Source organism: Branchiostoma lanceolatum, chromosome 2 (genome assembly GCF_035083965.1).
Source record: "Branchiostoma lanceolatum isolate klBraLanc5 chromosome 2, klBraLanc5.hap2, whole genome shotgun sequence".
Lineage (NCBI taxonomy): Eukaryota > Metazoa > Chordata > Leptocardii > Amphioxiformes > Branchiostomatidae > Branchiostoma > Branchiostoma lanceolatum.
In genome coordinates, this window is record NC_089723.1 from 8,525,861 (window position 1) to 8,544,870 (window position 19,010).

Genomic DNA, 19,010 nt, shown 5'->3' on the forward strand with positions numbered 1-19,010 from the left:
ATACCGGGTTCAAATCCGGGGTTCCCTGATTAGTCCCGTTGACGTTGAGCTAGATTTGCATGGGGGGGGGGGGGGGGGTATGTGTCTACTTGTGTCTACTCATCTTCTGCAAAACTGCAAAGGTCGTCGGGAAGCTATCAGCCAATCAGGTTACGTCTTACATCGCTACTTTAGGTTCAGAACAAAATAACTGCTGTTTGTGCCAAATAAGGCTAGCTCATTAATTATCCATGAGAAACTGTTAGTAACGTCGCCAGAAGCCAGAATACCGGAGATGGAAAGGTCGCTGACCGCGTGCATGCAGATTACATGCTGGGACAGTACTTATCTAGCAGCGCGGATACCAATCTCCTGACATTCAATCCTTCTCCTCAAGCGCGCACCTGCGGCTTGTTTTGACAAAAAACGATCTGTTAAGCCCCCCTCTCACTGGACCTGCGGCACGCTGGCGGCGTCGCTGCGACCGATCGAATAGAAAAAGCACTCAACGAATTTCATCGACAAAAAACGAATCTTTTTAAGCTTTGTGTGTTTTGTTGTCTTTTTGGTCATACTTGTACGTTTTGAATGATATTCCCGTTATTAAGTCAAGGGTAACACAAATCCAGTTTAGGACACAGCGACGCCTCCAGCGTGCCGTGGGTCCGGTGAGAGGGGGGCTTTACATCTTCAAGCGACTTTATGCATGGTCTACATTGGGAAGTATATCAAAGAATGTTTAGGCGTTAGAAACTCCTCCAATGCTTGTAAAATCCGATTATAATCCCATACTACTACACCATATTGTGTAAGATAGACTGATTAGCCTAATTGAATGTTATCTATGTACCAGTGAATGCCATACTTTGTACCTTGTACAATTGTTGTGCAATAAAGTTATTATCAAGTCCATTGAAACGCACGGGCGAGTAGTACAGTCTCCTGGCTCCCGGGAATCGAACCCGGGCTTGCCAGCACACAAACCCAACGCACTTACCACTAGGCTGAATGGTCCGGACCAGCTAGACTGGTCAGTGGTGTTTGAACGACACTGTTACACCATCAGAGCAACCCGCACCCAAGACGTCATGTGGTGAATTCTTTTTATTCCTCGATAATCAGTGACAAAGTTAAGGCTATGTTGATTTGATTATATGGATGACATCTTTCGCCCGTTTCCAAAAAAACAAATGTTTTCGACCGTATACTGTTAATTGTACAAAGCAGCTACAAAGTGATCAGATATATGCCGTAAATTGCCAAAGAAAAATTCAAAAATGATGTCGGAGAATGCCAAAATCAATTACAAAGAAGATGTGAAGAAATAAAAATGAAGAATCTATATGTCGGTTACCATACTCTGTGTGTCATTTGCACAACCTTCCTGACCATGTAGATTTTACCTTCTTTTTTTTGCTAAACTTTTTTTAATGACACGCTCGCATCAGTTTTGGCGTTTCCCAGACGATGTCATCCACGAAATCAAATCAACATGGCCTTTAAAACAACAACTAGACACCGTTTGACCCTTGCCCGGCATGGGACCTTAGCTGCAAGGCATGAAGTACAATACTTTATTCCTGATCGAGGAGGGTATGCATGGACGAGGTGTTGCTGACAGAATTCTCCCCATGTCGAGCACCGAATCATAGGGGTGTCCGGGGCATGCTTTTGAAATATATTTTGAAATACGTTGATGAAGGTTAGACATCCAGGTAGTAAGATAAGCCAAAAACAGTTACTCAAGCAACTGGATAGAATTTTGAAACAGACGTTTCAGACAGCATCCGCTATCTTTCGTCAGTGGACGGGAAACCAGGTTTTGTACCAAAACTCTGAATAGAATCGTTAATGAGGTTGTGACAATTTAGGATGTCTTGACGTAGTCTTCAAAAGAAGGCTATAACAGTAGCTAATTGAACTATAAGCATACAAGCTTGTCTTGAATTAATATTCTTTTGAAGACTACGTCAAGACATCCTAAATTGTCTTAACCTCGTTGACAATTCTATTCAGATACGCCAAAAATAATTACTCAAGCAACCATGGATAAGATTTTGAAACAGACGTTTCAGACAGCATCCGCTATCTTTCGTCAGTGACTAAAGATTTTTATTCAGAATTCTATTCAGAGTTTTGGTATAAAACCAGGTTTCCCAGACATATCCATAGTCACTGACGAAAGACAGCGGATGCTGTCTGAAACGTCTGACTGTTTCAAAATTTTATCCAGTTGTTTGAGTAACTGTCTTTGGCTTATATTTTGAAATCATGACCCTCTGAAACGATATTTCCTGCACTTTGAGGGGGTTGCTGGTAGACCTGTATTCTACGACCCCGCACCTTCGCCATTTTATCTTTCAGTATGCACGTTTGGTGGAATATTACGACTGTGTCACTCTTCGTAGAATTACGTGTCTCCGAGAACACCAGAACCAATGAGACAAAAAACAAACACAACGTTTCCCTTCCAATATATTCAAATGTTTACTTGTTCTGTACCATTTTTTCATGCTGTACAAGTGGCGAATACGATGTATTAGAGTTGCATAACTTGATTCTGTTGCCACATTTTCTTCTATACTTACTTTTCGTTTCTTGTTTTCTGAATATTAGATAAAAAAGAAAAAGACCGCATACTTTCTAAATGCGTATACGTACAAACAACCGTCTAACACCGCCCGTTATTCTAGAAGTTTCTGGACAAAAACAAGCGCTCACACCTTTGTCAATTAGTCAAATTCACGTCACCAAAGTTTCATATTATTTGTTTTATTAGCAGTTTTACACGGAGGAGACCGACATGTCCTCAAGTGTTGTACATCAAAGTTTTCCCAAGAAGCCACGAGGAAGACAGGCGGACTTGTAAAACATAAAAGGGACTGCATTTATCTTGATCTCAAAATTAAATAAAGTCTTCAAACGTAGACTGTAATCATGTGTGGAAAATGACGTGCGAACCCGATGGAGAAATATCACCGCTTCAAAAGAAGGCGGCGGTACCCCCGGGTGGCTGTCAATCTAATAGCATATCAAACGTTGCCATGACAACCGCATACGTAGATTGAGAGGGAAGATTGGTACTAAAATGCACAACGTTGATTTGATGTTAGTAGCAACTAATACCATTGAAAAAATATGCTGCCGCCTTCAAACTGTTAATGATAGATCCGTGAATAGTTTCATCAGGTTGGTAAGTCACTGAAGAAAAAGACTCTTTTTTCACAACCAAGGGATTTATTCAACCGACGTTTCGGTGACCCTCTGTCACCTTCTTCAAGGCAATTCTGACTGGTTCACATAGCAATGCAGCACAGGTGTTGCTGCTTATACATATTAATGAGATGCAAACGCAAAATATTTACATATGTACAACCACAGGGGATGACATCACTATGCGGTCCCAAACGTACAGAAGTGTAACACATACACAACTACATATCGATCAACAAACAATGCAACGATTATTTCTTTAGGATGCGGTCCCAAACGTGACTGAGTCTATATCCCCCCTCATCACGGTTCATGACTGGAGCGGATTTCCTGATCCATACAGACTCCTTAATCCAACGTGTTAGTCTATTGTCCTCTCGGTCTATCACCTTGGCCCCATCCCAGTCTATAGCACAGTTGTTTCTCATGATGTGGTCTGTCACTGCTGATTTGTTCTCTTCCTTCTCAGCTACCTGCTTCTGTGCTCTGGTGTACCTTCCCACCTTGGTGCTCTCAGCTTCTTTCCTGTGTTCTTCCAGTCTGCATCCAAATGTTCTCCCTGTCTCCCCTATGTATACCTTGTTGCAACTCATGCAAGGTATCTTGTATACACAGTCCGTCTTTACTGAGTCTTGTAGTTTGTCTTTGGGATGCACCAGTAGGTTTCTTAGCGTGGTTTTGGGTCTGACTGCTGTGGCAATGTTGTGTTTCTTAAAGATCCTCTCTAGTGGCTCTGTGATGCCTTGGATGTAAGGTAAGGTCACCCTTCCTTTAGACGTCTCCTCTCCTTTCTTTCTGTGCTGCATTGCTATGTGAACCAGTCAGAATTGCCTTGAAGAAGGTGACAGAGGGTCACCGAAACGTCGGTTGAATAAATCCCTTGGTTGTGAAAAAAGAGTCTTTTTCTTCACTGTTAATGATAGAAGTGCATGTGTAGGCTTTTTTGTTAAAGGCACCCAAAGCATTTTATGAGACATTAAAACTGGAAATATTCTAGTTGCTGTAATATTAATGAAATTGATAATTGATGCCACTGTTTACCACATTTGCGTTCAGATTTATTATCAAAAGTGCGCAAAAACGGCACAAAAATAATCTACATGGTGAATTTTAGTTTCACGCGTCTACTATAAATACTGTAGATACCATAGCCCCACCCACCGCCATCAAAACGTAGAAATGCAAAATTAAAACATAAAAATGCAAATATTTGACGGACATGCAGTCACTCTCTCATTGGTCGAACCGCTAATTGTGATGGACAGTCAGGATCAGTCTATTAGGGATTGGATTTTCTATCAGTTCTCACCACACAACGACATCGTATCTTTGCTTGTTTAATGTCGATATGTATGGTATAGTGTTATTGAAACTTACTATGTGTAGGAATGACTAGAAATTTGAGTTTTATTAATCGAGTTTCAATCCTCATAAAATGCTCTGGGTGCCTTTAACGCAGGCACCCCGCCATCAACGTGGACATGGAGGAAATCGTCCCCACCCCTCCCCGCTCACTATCATAATTTATGACTTAAAAGGCTCATTATCTCCATGAAAAAATGTTCGTGGAGATATTGTTTTTCGTGTGATTGCGTGTGTGTTTGCGTGTGTGTTTGCGTGTGTGTATGTTTGTGCGTCCGGATGCTTAAAGTCAGCATAACTGAAGAACGTCTAGATAGATTGTAATGATATTTGTTATGTGGGTACTAGGTGTTTGGAGGAGAAAGGTCGATTTTTGGCCCCCTGGTATGTGTCACTGGAACTGCAATGGCGTATTTGCCAAAATCTTATAAGGAGAATAACTGAAGAAAGGAGCAACAGATTTTCATGTTATTTACTATGCAGGTAGTTTAGACAGATATGTACACAATGAATTGCAAATTGGGACTAAATTTGCATAAGTAATGAGGATTATCTATATTTCCATTATAGGCATGTTGTGACAGGTGTCACCTGTCAGTTTTGAAACTGGGTCTTATATCCTCAGGGGTCCAACAGGTTGTGGTCATACCACAGAGGGATATAGAATCAAATTGGTAGGTAACTTTAGCTTCATACTTGAAAGATGTCTCTAGCAAATAAAAAAACACTGATTATAAAAAAAAATTCATGGAGATTTGGGGTCTTCAGACTCTTGTTTCTAAATGACTTGCATATGTGGAAGTATGAAATCTCATTTTATCAATGACTTAGCGCAGAATTTGCTCATTAGATATGCAAAGAAGCTTCCTATTAGCATAATCTATATAAATTCATTCAAATCATATGTGTTGCAAATATAAGTTCTATCCTTCTTCAGGGAGCTGTTGTGGCAATACTTCATCAATTATGCAAATGATGTCCAAGGTTACATAATTTATGTCAGCTGATATTCACCTTTGTCTAACATACACATGTCACCAGTATGGATATTCCATCATTTACCATTTAAGGTATTTCAATTTTCTCATCAATCATGCAAATTATGTTATGATTTGCAGTTTTATATTCATTAATGTTCCTCTCAAACCATCTTATACATGGAAATGGCATTTCTGCTGCAGTTCCATTGGGAAAGCCGCCAGGGGGCCGAAATCTAATTTCTTGTCTTCTATAGGACAGGACCATATACCATATTTCATGACAATCTCTCCATAGCTGCTTGAGTTATGCTGTTCAAGCACAAAATACAAACATACATACAAAAGCTACCGAAAACATAACCTTCTTGTTTTGTTTGTTTGTATTGCATACCCGGTAAACCACATGAAGGCGTAACACACCAGGTTTGTACTGAAGAGTACAAGCTGCATATCCGGACAGATTTATATGATCCACACACACCGGGGTAGGACTCCTACTCTTTTCGATAAGTGTGTTGGGCTCTTAACGAGCTTGAGGTGTGGCTCTCCTCAAACACGAGACCTCCATTTAACGTCCTGTCCGAGGGACCTCCCTAACAGAGGCTAGGTACTCATTTTCACCTGAGTGAAGTGGGGAAAGTCGTGTTAAGTGCCTTTCCCAAGGGCACAACGTCAACGGGACAAATCAGGGAACCCCGGATTCGAACCCGGTATCTCTGGGTTCTGGGGCCAAACATCCTGCCACTACACCACAGCAATGCCACAAAATACAAACAAATGCTACCGAAAACATAAACTTCTTGACAACAGTATCAAGCACGAAACCGAGCATATAACGTCAATAAACTTTATTAATCAAATTTCAAACATAGACATTGTAACAGAATGAAAGGTCACTTGCAAGTTCATGAGCCTCTGGACGACCCCAGGTGAACACGTTCTTAAATCTTGTGGTCAGTTCAACAAACTGCTGGACATCAAGACCTAACAGAATGTGTAGGTTAGGTCAAGTTCCATACAGTTGCAAAAGGAAATTGAGAACATGTCCATCATCTCATTTCTAAATACAAGTGACCAACGAATCCTGTCATAACATAACATAACGTCTAATAATTCAACAAAACTGCAGATGTTAGCCTTTAAAGACACAATGATGTATCATTTGAAAACTCCATGCATATTTGTGTTCAATATACCTGCTATTCAAGAGAATTTTGACTTTTACAACACACATGAACGTACGTCTGCTTGTACTCAGTGTGCACTGGGGCCCTTTTGATTTGTGTTCATACAGAACTCAGGTGATAAGATCCTTGTTGGCATAGATAGAATGACTTGTCTGTGTAACAAGATGTAGGACCATTGGCTCACCTGAGCACAGCCAAATTACTATCCTAGTTAGCCTCCAATACTTGCTTTTCCCCCTTTCATTGGGGCAGCAACTATTAAAACAGATGGCTGGCAACAAGGCTAGTTACATGTGAAAGTTCCAGTTGTTATCAAACGCCAAAAGCCTCCAGTTGTTATCAAACGCCAGAAATTATACCCGCATGCCACAGCTTCTATATCAATGATAAATGACTGAGGTAGATAAAAAATAAAACTATTCTGATTAATGATAAAACAGTCCCTTTCTGAGTCAAACTTTCAAAATGTTGTACACTTTTCAAAACATTCCAACGAATGCCCTGCTTAAAAGCAAGTTTCACTATCATAAATCTCACATAAGCGCAATGATAACAAACTGCTCAGCAATCAAGCCACCACATAAATTCTTTGACTCTCCATGTAAAGTTAACACACATTTTATCATACTATAGAACAAACTTTTTCGTCATATCATCTTTAATAGCCTAAGCCCACGCCAATTTAATTTCTTGGTTAACAGATTTTATTTTCCCCCCAAAAAATTTGAGAATAAAAAATTTTTTTCTAAAATTTTTTTGGGGAAAATAAAAATCCGTTAACTAAGAAATTAAATTGGTGTGGCCTAACAGTGCTGTCTAGGGCATGTTCATTGCATCAGGAAGATAGATATTCCGGAAGGTGTCTTCCCTAGACAAACACTTCAAAGGCTAAGAAAGTTAATATGAAGAGCCTTTCCCTAGCTACTATCGACTGTAACATCTAAATTCTACAGCACACATACTGGTAACTTTGTCGCTAATATCACATGTAACAATTATTACAGACTTTTGTATAGACACAAATAACCGCCTTGCTTTGCAGACTTGTTAATACTGTTGGATCACACTTGACACACCAGTTCAAAGTGCCATTTATGGCGAGGTGTCAAACAGAACGGCCCATGCTTGGCACGGCCGGCTTTGGTTTGTTGTGCTATAGCAGCATGTCTTTGAGCGTTGTAGCAGCTCTTCCCTCAAGGGAGTTGGCCAGGACATGAGCTAGCTGCCTCTAGTCAGGTAGCAGGGCTCTAGCCTAGCCCGTCATTCCATCATTTACTAGAATTTTGCTGCGTACGATGAAAATGTTACGACAATTCCGTCAGCCTCCAAAGATAAACATTGGTGGGTGAAGACATAGAAAGAACTATCCAAATTTAAATAAACTAGAAAGGCAACATTTTCGAGAAAATGCAGGATATTCCCCTCCCATTTCCTAAATTCAAATAAACTACACTCAAACACTGGCCTGAAAACTGAACGATGACAGAAGTTTGTATGTGGTGACGGCAAAAAAGGTTCTTATTAGGATTTTTTCAGCAATGGGAATTGGAAAAGACGGAAAAATACATCGAGCTGGCTAGAGCCCCGCTAGGTAGTCAACTTTCGGCACGTCCTTTTGTATCTCTCTCTGCTTGTGGTGCAGATTGGAAAACTGCACTACAGTTGTCTTGAAGTACAACAGTTCGACTCCAACTCTCTGGAGGAAACAGTTGGCACAGTACACTTCTTCTACTCTCTCCTTCAAACATAGATGTAGTCAGTGGGCCACTTTGTGGTCCCAGAAATGCATCGGAGCATAGTCACAGATGGTACATTTGCATACATTTTGTTCATATTCCTATCAGGTGATTATTACACTGTTGTAAAGCACTGGGACCAACTTCTGAGCACATCAGTGGCTGATACTCTCCGCACTCCGCCTTTTCTGATCGTCTGTAATCCACAAATTGTAATTTATCTGGGCTACCATGGCACTTTGGTGTTACAGTCCCTTCCATGCTATGTCTCTTTGATAGAAAAATATACTGCGGTAGAGGAGGTGTCAGCCACAGGCGCTCAGGCTTCAAGATTAGTTCCCTTAAACTTTGAGACCTCTTCTTCACATGATCATATCAGAGCAACATTTAGATCGAGTCAAACATCGTGGTAGTAAGTGCTGCCTCTCGGAAAGTTACAGTGCATCGTACATGGCTAGGGAGATGCAACTCATTTAACAAATGTCCATGTTGCATGCTAGTTGTTCAATGTTCTTCACAGAAGATAATGCATCACAGGTTTTGCATCGCAAAGCACAACTCGAACTGGTGTCCACTGTCCAAAGCATCCGCAAAATAACCGACTCTTGCAAACACAACTTTCAAAATTGCTAATTAGGATTAATTTCTAAATGATTGTGTGAAGTAAATGTTCTACTCTAAATGTACATACATACATCCACATTAAAAGTGATCATCTGACGTATTTCTAAGCTTCTAGAATGGCTATTAAAATAGTTATTAAAACAAGTCACAGTAAAGTTAAGTTTGAAAAAGTGTTAGTTTGCAGATGCTTTGGAATTGCAAAGGCTGGACCTTCCATCGTTGGTAACATCCTTCTTGTGTCACATCATATACTTATCTAATATATCGTCTGAATTGATGTAACAGTTTCATGTATTGGCGTATATATATGTATATCATAATGTATAACAAAAATTAAGTCATCATTCTGTCAATGGCTGACAACAACATAGTGATTATGGTCACATGTCAACAATTGCGTCCAAAATTTGACGATGCATTAGAACAGCAAATTTGATGTATAACATGATGAGATAAACTGTCTTTTGACCAACTGTTGTCTTGGAAAATGGTAAAAATGTGAAACTATGTCGAGAGTACCAAAACGTACACAATAATGGTTATGATTGAATAACCCCACAAAACATTAACATTTGGCAAATATTATTAGAGTATCTGGTGTATGAACATGTATGAGATTTCTAATAAAGTCACTAGACGTTATACGTGAACAGCTGAAAGCCCCAAAGACATGTTTTGTCATCATAATCTTTGCATCTTCAAATTTCGGAAGAGTTGTTGGACGTTCGGACAGACCATTTGAACATGACTCACACAACATTGGATGATGAAATAACGGCGATACAATTAGCTTTCCAGCTGTGGGTTACACGACATTGAAGTTGTTGGTAACTTCACTTCTACATTGGTCTTTGGTGTTGTGTGTGGCAGTTCATATGCCTCTTTGGTCTTTTGGTTGTTAAATACTTGTCTCTATTACTACTACATCACACATTACTACTGATTCACTACGACATTGATTATAACTTACAGTTTTTATCAGTTTGGTATTTGGTTTGATTTGATCTTGCCCTTGAAAATGTGTGTGAAGTCAAGGAATATCATGCATACATAAAACAATGAAATAGAAACTGTACCTGATTACTATGACAACTATCCAAATATGTATGACCATCAGTAGTTGTGGAACAGTCTTCTTAATCTCTAAAGGTTGAAATGAATAATCATACAAATAACAACAATAACACTACTACTGGCTTCTTGTGATATTTTTCTGCTAAATCAAAAAGTCTTGCACCATTTCCATCTTCAAGGGCAACATCAATTCTATACTGATTACGGTACATAGATTATATATATAATGATCTATCTAGAAATCTTTGTATTGTTGACATCTCATAAAAGTTTCTGTTGAAACAGTTTTCACAACGCCTGTTTGGTACTTGTATCTTTGGTTTGGCAGTCGTGCAGTACTTTGGTTGTTTCACCGCACTGGTAGTTCTGAATGTCTGCATATTACATAACCAATCTTAACCTCTATTCGTCTGGTCTTGTCATAAAGCTTTTCTAACCATAATTACGAAAGCTTTCAGCTCATCCTGTGCATTTTCGCTTTACGTAACTTCTCATTTTAGACCTCTTAAGTAATTGCGGTCTACGAGAACAGTTGATCAACCATATCACTGGAATGCATAAGAATGTTATGTTTTAAAGTTGTGAAGATGAAGAAAACAATACGATAAACTGATATAAAACGCTGTTAGTGTCTTCCTAAATAATAACAAACACTCCATACATGTACGTGTAGCTCCCTACTCTAGATGATCTAACATGTTAGGATGATTTGAAACTAAAACTAAAACACTTTAGATTGAATAACACATAGTCTAGCATAAACAATTGATTTTGTCAGTGTCCTTGTCCTGATTGAATCCCCTCTTTGTAACACACTTCTGATGGCCAACATCGATCTTGCTATGCCAGGTCGGCTAGTGCACAACATTTGCATATTCTTCATGATTTATACTTTTTGATTAAGTTTTGGCCATCATACAGGGCAATGACAACGTTTTGATTATTGGTGCTCTGATGCTTCAGTACAGAAAGTTTCATACTTTCTGAATTTTGAGTTGAAAGAACACGAACAAATCTAACAAACCAATTGCAATACTTCCTCCTGTCCACCTGACATGCTTCCAGAAAAGGACTTGCTTGGAAGTCAAGGTTATGATTTTTACAACACCCATGGCTAAGAAACTATGTGATTTGGAATCAAGTCCGTACAAGATAATAAAAAGACGTTGATGAAACTTCTTTGGTAGTCAAAGCTGGCATCTGGCATAGCAAGACTGTGTGGACTTCCCAGCTATGTTACTGACACCTAAAAATAAATGTGATGGTTTCACGGGGGATGATGTCTTTACACACACTGAGTGCAGGAATGTCCTGATGTTCGCTTAATGTTCCTTAAACGCCCCTTAATATCTCGTATTATTGCACAATTTGTTTGATTGACAGCACTGACGTCCTTTGGCATATCTACAGCTGATGGAAATCATCATGTAAAAGGAACGTTTCAGTTACTATCACAGTTTTGTCATGTAACGTTGATACTCTGTGTGCCATGACTTTAAATAACTTGTGCATCTCTTTCATAAACTTATAAGGATATAATATGATCTTATTTCTGCTGGTGATACTGGCTTTTTAATGAGGCTTCCTCCAGCTTTTATCAAGGAAGTAGACTGATGTAAATATCTTACGAAACAACCTCTACCCGTACATATTACCATCTCTTGTGGATACCTGAAAAGGTTAGCAAAATTAATACAACTTAATCTGTAACCTGTTATAAATAAGAGATGACTTGATGGAATATTTGATATTTCGTACCACTGCTTTCGAGACAAAGGTTTATGGCAGCATTGCAGTTGAACTTAAGAGGCTCTGGTTATGATTGTTAATGCCAGCTCTTTACTCAGGGACCTCACTGCACTTTTAAAAGCTTAAGTTGTTTTTTCCAGGATTTTAAGTGGGCACTGACATTGCAGTCCTGTAGTGTACTGTATTGTTAGATTTTGTGTGGTTATGTGCTACATAATGTAATAATGCAGCAAGCTGTTGTCTTTTCTCAAATTCTGTAAACGAGTTATGAAATTTTGATTCTATTTTGGCATTTAGTTATTTTGCTTCTCGTTTTTTGGCTGAAGGCTGCGTACTGACGAAATTTCTGATAATTCTACTAAAAGTTTGATCACAAGGAATACACTGGTTGCAAGCTTTTGCTAATAACGTTAACACGAAAGAGAAAGCTATGCTTTATATGAAATAATGTATATGAAAATAGCTATATCATTTTAAATTTTAGTCATGGTGAATCATGATACATATGCTATAAATAAAGTATAATCAATAACTCATGACCTGATGAGAAACATAAAATCTAACTTGAACATTGTTCATAATTCTAAAACTTTGCAATGGCTAAAATAGCGTAACACATAATGAATGATAGATGATAACTAAAAGTTAAACACATGGTGCCAGCCTGTACCAAGCCTTGCCTGGGGTCTTACTGGTCATACGTGGTTGTTTGAGACTGGCTTTGGCTGGTCGGAAGCAAGAGTTGATGGCTAGTTGCCCTGGACCTGCAGGTCTTCTAGCAGGATGTCTGATGTCATGGTGAACTCGGGAGGGTAGACGCCAGGGGTCCAGTTCCAGCCAAGGCTCTCGGAGACCTGACAAGTGGAAGAAAGTGGAAGTGATCTCACAGCAGTTTAGCTGAAATGAACTCAATGAACAGATGAGCTACTCTTCCATTGGCCGTCACAGAGTCAAGCATGACTGGCAATAACTCTGGTCCCAGGACAAGCGAGTGTTCCAATCTTGCAAGTCTCCAGTTATTATTACTCACACCATTTTCTGCAACCAGGACCAACATTGGACCTGGGCCAGCAGGAACAAACTTGCATGCATGCCAAGACAAACAAAACAAACAGAAAAAAAAAAAATAGCACCATAAATGCTAAGCTGTATGTGGCGTTGTGGTGGCAGTATGTAGTGGCAGGGTGTTTGATTCAGAATCCAGAAGTCCTGGGTTCGAATCCGGGGTCTCGGGATCCTGTTGACGTTGTGCTTTTGTGCCCTTGGCAATATCCACAAATTTTTCATGACTTCACTTAGGTGAAAATAAGGACCTAGCTTCGGTTGGGATATTAAATAGAGGTCCCGTGTTTGAGGAGAGCCACACCTTGAGAACGTAAAAGAACCCACCACACATAAATCTGTCCAGCTTACAGCAGTTGCCCGAGTATGCAATAGAAACAAACACACAAACAAAACCCAGCAGCTTTTGTGCATACCTGTTGTCGGAGGGTGTCCATAGACATTGCTCCATCGGCAAGGATGGTTTCATCTTCCTCCTCCTCTTCATCATCATCATCGTCATCAGTCTCCACGATGCAGGAGATGGAGACATTGAGGGACCGGAGTTGGTTGCCCCGCAAACGTGCAACAGCGACCAGGCTGTCCTTGGAAAATTCATACCCTGGATGACATGTAGGAATTGAACCATTAAATAGACTGATCCCATAGCCCCACTCACCTAGCTTGAGTGTCATCCTAGTTAGACCCCGTTCATACTAAGTCGCCCAAGTCGCCCGAATCGCTGAGGTCGCCGAAGCCGCATTGTTGTGGCCTAGTATGAATGCTCCAATTCGCATGTGAAGTCGCCCGATCCGCAACGCCACGAATCTACCTCCGGGAGGTGGACTACTACCGACTTGGCCGCATTCGGGCTTAGTATGAACGGTCCAAGCTGCTCGATCTGCATCCGGTGCATTACTTTGCATATTGACCCGGACATGGTTCAAGGGGTCATATGTGACGTCAGCCTTGCCGCGCCGCTTATTTACCGCCAAAACACAATATTCACTTACCTCGCATATTTTTTCGGGGAAATATTGCAGAATCGGGCGATTTTGGCGTCTGGGATGAAAGAGAGACACACGTTCTCAAGGCCATCTTCGGGGAAGTGGGAATACAGGCGAAACTGAAAGGATGCCGCCGAAACAAGAGCATTGCATTTTACAACTCGCGCTCATTCGACCCCTGGTGTGAGGGAATGCTGCCTCGGCGGCTTTGGCGACCTCAGTGATTTGGGCGACTTGGGCGACTTAGTATGAACGGGTCTTAGTTCCAGGGCTCCCATATTCTTGGTTGGTGAAGGGAGAGTTTGGGAGCCCTAGAACTAACTAGGATGACACTCAAGCTTCCGCACACCTCCATCAAAACATCGAAATGTAAAATAAAAACATCAAAATGCAGATATTTGACATATATGCAGCAACCCTCTCATTGGTTGAACTGCTAATTGTGATGGACAGTCAGGATCGGTCTATCAACTCAAGACCATACATCTTAAACCGGTAATCAAATATATCCTTCTTAAGAAACAAGGGCCATTTTGGCATCATTAGAAAATAATTGAAGCAAATTGTTTGTATGAAGCAAGAAGACAAACTTGAAGTTAGGGTATCAGAACTCTTAATGACACAATGCAATGCGACTTGTTGGAATTGTACAGAATCTTCAGCCCCCCCCCCCCCCCCCCCCGGGGGCTTTTGACATAAAACAAAATCATTTATACCTGAGGGCAATTTCTAATACATGAATAGTAAATTACCCTAAAATGTTCTGGTGAGGTAGCTTAATATGTACTTTCCATAGAATGGAAGACGTTCAATAAATAATTATAGCAGTTAAACCTAAGCTAGTTTCCCAACACGCAGATATGATTTATTTACATGTATTTGATTTTGTTTAGATGCCGAGAAAATAAAGGGAATGTTGCCTTCAGAAGAGGCTTGGCTACATTCTTATCAATATGGTAACAAAGGCCGCAAAAAACTGCTTTAATTGTTCCAAAATGCGGTATATTTTGGGTAGCTTTCGTTACAACTTAAAAAACTGTATTTGTCCATCCTAAAATTGTGACAAGAAAATTTCCTTCACAGGACGGGTCCTTGAGACAGACCTGGTTTTCCCTCTATCACAATGTAAGTCTGGACAAAGGTCACTGACCTATGATTGCCAGGTTGGTGAGGTTGGTGCATCTCCAGGCCAGCATCACCATTGGGTCCTCCCCCATCAGGGTGTCCGGTACCAGGGAGTACGTCGCGCCACAGTCCATCCACTCACACAGCGTCAGACTCTTCAGCGACTTGCAGTGGTTCTGCGACACAAAGTCCAGCGTGGCCCTATCCACCTCTCCGGAGTACAGCACCCGGAGGTGCGCCAGCGGCATGCTAGGTCTCAGGTAGTTACGCAGCCCCGTCGGCATCCGCAACAAGGTCAGGGTCACCTCCGCGTCCGGGTTGCTGGAGGCGAAGAGGTGCCACACACGGTCTCGGATGCTGGGGACGTTGGCGGGCTGGCCGTCTTGGAGGAGGAGGAGGTTCTTGAGAGTCGGCCGGTTGCACATGGCTAAGAGGATCTCGTTGCTCAGCTCTTCGAAGTCCATGCTCAGCACTTGTAGGTGCGGGAGGGACTGTAAGATGGAGGGCGTGAAGAGACTCTGTACTTGCTCTTCAGGGTAAAGAGTAGCAGCATGCAGCGTGTGAAGGGACTGCCCGCAGGACTTGGCCACAGCCTGGATGGTAGCGGTGTCGAAGACCTCCACACAGTAGCCGAAGGACAGGTACTTCAGGTTCTTGGCACCACTTAGAATCAAGGAGATCACATATTGCAGCCTGGAGTAAATATAGCAAAGGAGAAATATGTAGACCCATACTGTAGATCATATTTGTTGTCAATGATGTCTCAGACTGTGTGGATAGCACATCCAAGGGTAACCTTATACGTCAGAGGAAATAGGCTGATCCTAGCAATATGCAGTCCATTTTAATCATTTGCAATTACATGTAGTACATATAGATATGTAGATGGCAGGTTTTGCACTGAAATCACCTACTAGTAAGTCTGCTGAAAAACAATTCTTTGACAGGGGATAGCATATCCAACATCAAACAAACATTCTTAAGTTAGAATTGATTTGTCGGGTGCTATATATCATCTTTAGGAACCAAATCAACAATACAAAATTCAAGATATGTTGCACACTACAAACACCAATCAAGGTAGCACAAGGCTACACTAGTCTGTAGTCAGCAATGAAGCTCTAAAACACATTTATCCTATATGAAATGTGAAAAGAACAAATAGCTGCTTGCTATATACATGTAGAAGCTGGCAAGAGTACTACAACCTTTATTGGTCCGCAAACAATTTGCATTTTCATATCAGGTGTTGAAATTGGGGTGTGGGGTTGGGGGTAGGAAACATGTGCCTATAGTATTCATATTGCAATGCACCCATGATAGTAACGTTACTAGTACTGAGCAAGACCACAGCAAAACAATCTGGTAATGTTGCAAAGATTACTAGATTCTTTGTTTACAACACCTACCAAGCAAAATAAATGGCATCTTAGCACTTCTATGGAATTCCTAATAATTCAGCTTCAATTTCAGCTCCTACAATTCAATTTTCAATAGCATAGCTTGGGATATTCATTGAGCGACGAACTGTTGCGAGATGCCTACATATAATATAAGCCGGGCCTTTCAGAAAGGCACCACTGCGACACGCCCCTTTCGAGGGCCTCCATGGCTTGTCAAAATTAAATGCGGTTTAATCTATGGAAATTTCCATTTCCACAAATCCCTATTCTACACATGGATGGTTAAGATTCCAAAAGTGAATTTGAACTATAACTTTCCTAAATTTTCTCACCACCAAGAATAAGACAGTATAGGAATTAGGCTAACCTAACGGATGTAAAAAATGATGGCGTGAACACTGCACCACTGTCCAGTACAGGGTTGTTTACATCTCCCACTTACTCTGTTATTATTTCAGCGTCGTCCGCTGTATCACCCAAAAGATCACATCCGAAGCACTTCAGACAGAACTTCTCCAGATTTCTGTTGTTCTTGGCCATCTTGAGCACGGCCAGCGCTTTTCTCATGATGATATTCCGACAGTTCACGTCCATATTGTCGACGTCGTGCGGCCATTCCACGCACAGCTCTCGTGCGAATCCCGCGCATTTTGTTGCGAGAAACTGTGCGCTGGAACCGGAAAATACGTGTCAGAAGACCTCAAACATTGCAAAGACATGCAGCAGATAAAAAGGGAAAGATTCAACCTTAGTTCAACCTAGAAACCTCGCCCAAACGTACTGGTAGCTAGCTGTCACTGCATAATTTTCTCCATGCTGATGCTGATACTCTCCAAGCAGAGGTGTGGGTTCGGCTGGTTTTTGACGTATTTTGGGGCGTTTTTGTCGGGCTTTCTACTTTTTCATTTTTTTTTGTCTCTATAAACCCAGCAGAGACACACAAAAAATGAAAAAGTAGAAAGCCCAACAGAAAGGCCTATAAAATCACGTCAAAAACCAGCCGGAACCACACCTCTGCTTGGAGAATACATGCTGGCGCAACATGGCAGAAGCGGTCAGTGCGGCGCACCTACCTTGCCATCTGTTGTGGCGTATGTAGCTTCAATTCTAGACGGTTCCACAGCCCAGGGTGGAAAAGACAAGCTCTCCAGGCCTTGCATGTTGTAGCTGCGTGGACGAGGTCTCTCTTTGGCAACAGGGAAAGGACTTCTACAACGATAACACTGGGCAAGGCGTTCCAGTTCCCCTTGTTTGTCGCCATTTTCTGTCATTAAATGACGTCACGAAGCTGGATGACGTTGTGCGGACTGGGTTGTACCATGTTGCACTTCAGGGAGTTACATAAAAAATTCAAAAATTCGTATTTTCCAAGAACCATCAAGTATACTGTAGGAGCATCCTCACTAAATAGCTTTAAAGAGCGGTTGCAGTCAGATATGCGAAGACTGGGTGTAACAGACCGTTCGGTGTAATATAACCAGCTGCTACTGCGCCGCGTGCCTGCAAAGCTGGTGTATTACGCCTAACGGCGGTTATACCGGCTATATAGATACAGATACAGATACAAATACATAGTCTCTTAGTATAAGACTCCATGAGTTGATGAAAAATTAGAAATTGGCCAAATAGAGTAAAGCTACCAGACTGAGAGGAGTTAACTAGCCACACTGTTGTATTTCGTAGGTTGCAAATTGTAATTCTATCTTCTCTGGCATGTTATTCAGTCTATTTGGCCAATTTCTATCATTTTTCCAGCAAACCATGGGCCTGTTAGAGACTAGAATTTATTCAACAACGTTATATGTTCTATACAATATTGTAGTAGAGTATCAAATTATGTGAATATTTCCCACAACAGACTGTCAATATGCCGAGGAAAAATATCTCTAACGCCTACCATTAGATTTATATCAATATACAATACACTCGCACTAGTTTTGGGACAAGGACATCGGAGTCACGGAAATGCATTTTGATAAATTTTTAATGTTTTAGTTTCTTCACCATGTCATTTCTCGCTTGTCGAAAATTGATATTAAGGAATATGGAAACATTTTTTTTACCGTTCATAAACTGTATGCTTTTCCCAAGGTAAACCATAAATTGGATATTATCACTAACGCTGACAGTGCAATTTGATATTAAACAAATACGATGAATATTATGATATCTAATCTTTGTGATCATATTTAATGAGTTTATAAGGTCCCCTATGAGACTATATGCCTAAAGCATTCACGGTTCTCGTGTCGCTCAAATGAACCATGTAACATACACATAGTCAACAACCCAAAACAAGTAGGGAAGCGTGTGTCAACGGTCTATTGGAATGATAAAGTACTAGAAATTATATAAATGAAAGATAATTTATTGAAAACATTAAACTCGGACGTTATCTTATAACTGCAAAAGATTGAAACGCAAACTAGTGTAAACGCAGGAATGTTTGCCATGGTTTTATGTTAGCGGTTTTCGCGGTGGCGGTTTCACCGCGTAGTTAAAGCCACCGCAAACATTTGTGTCCAATACT

At 40.8% G+C, this 19,010-nt stretch overlaps 1 protein-coding gene across 1 annotated transcript; it reads right to left on the reverse strand.

Moving 5' to 3' along the window:
* Positions 1–7,109: 7,109 nt before the first annotated feature.
* Positions 7,110–17,773, reverse strand: LOC136427363 (F-box only protein 33-like). Its single transcript, XM_066416185.1, has 5 exons — positions 17,554–17,773; positions 16,923–17,150; positions 15,103–15,770; positions 13,383–13,567; positions 7,110–12,758 (listed from the first exon to the last, which is right to left on the reverse strand). Exons 1-5 carry the CDS (start codon positions 17,739–17,741, stop codon positions 12,654–12,656), a joined length of 1,374 nt encoding a protein of 457 aa, XP_066272282.1. The 5' UTR covers positions 17,742–17,773; the 3' UTR covers positions 7,110–12,653.
* Between the last annotated feature and the right edge of the window lie 1,237 nt (positions 17,774–19,010).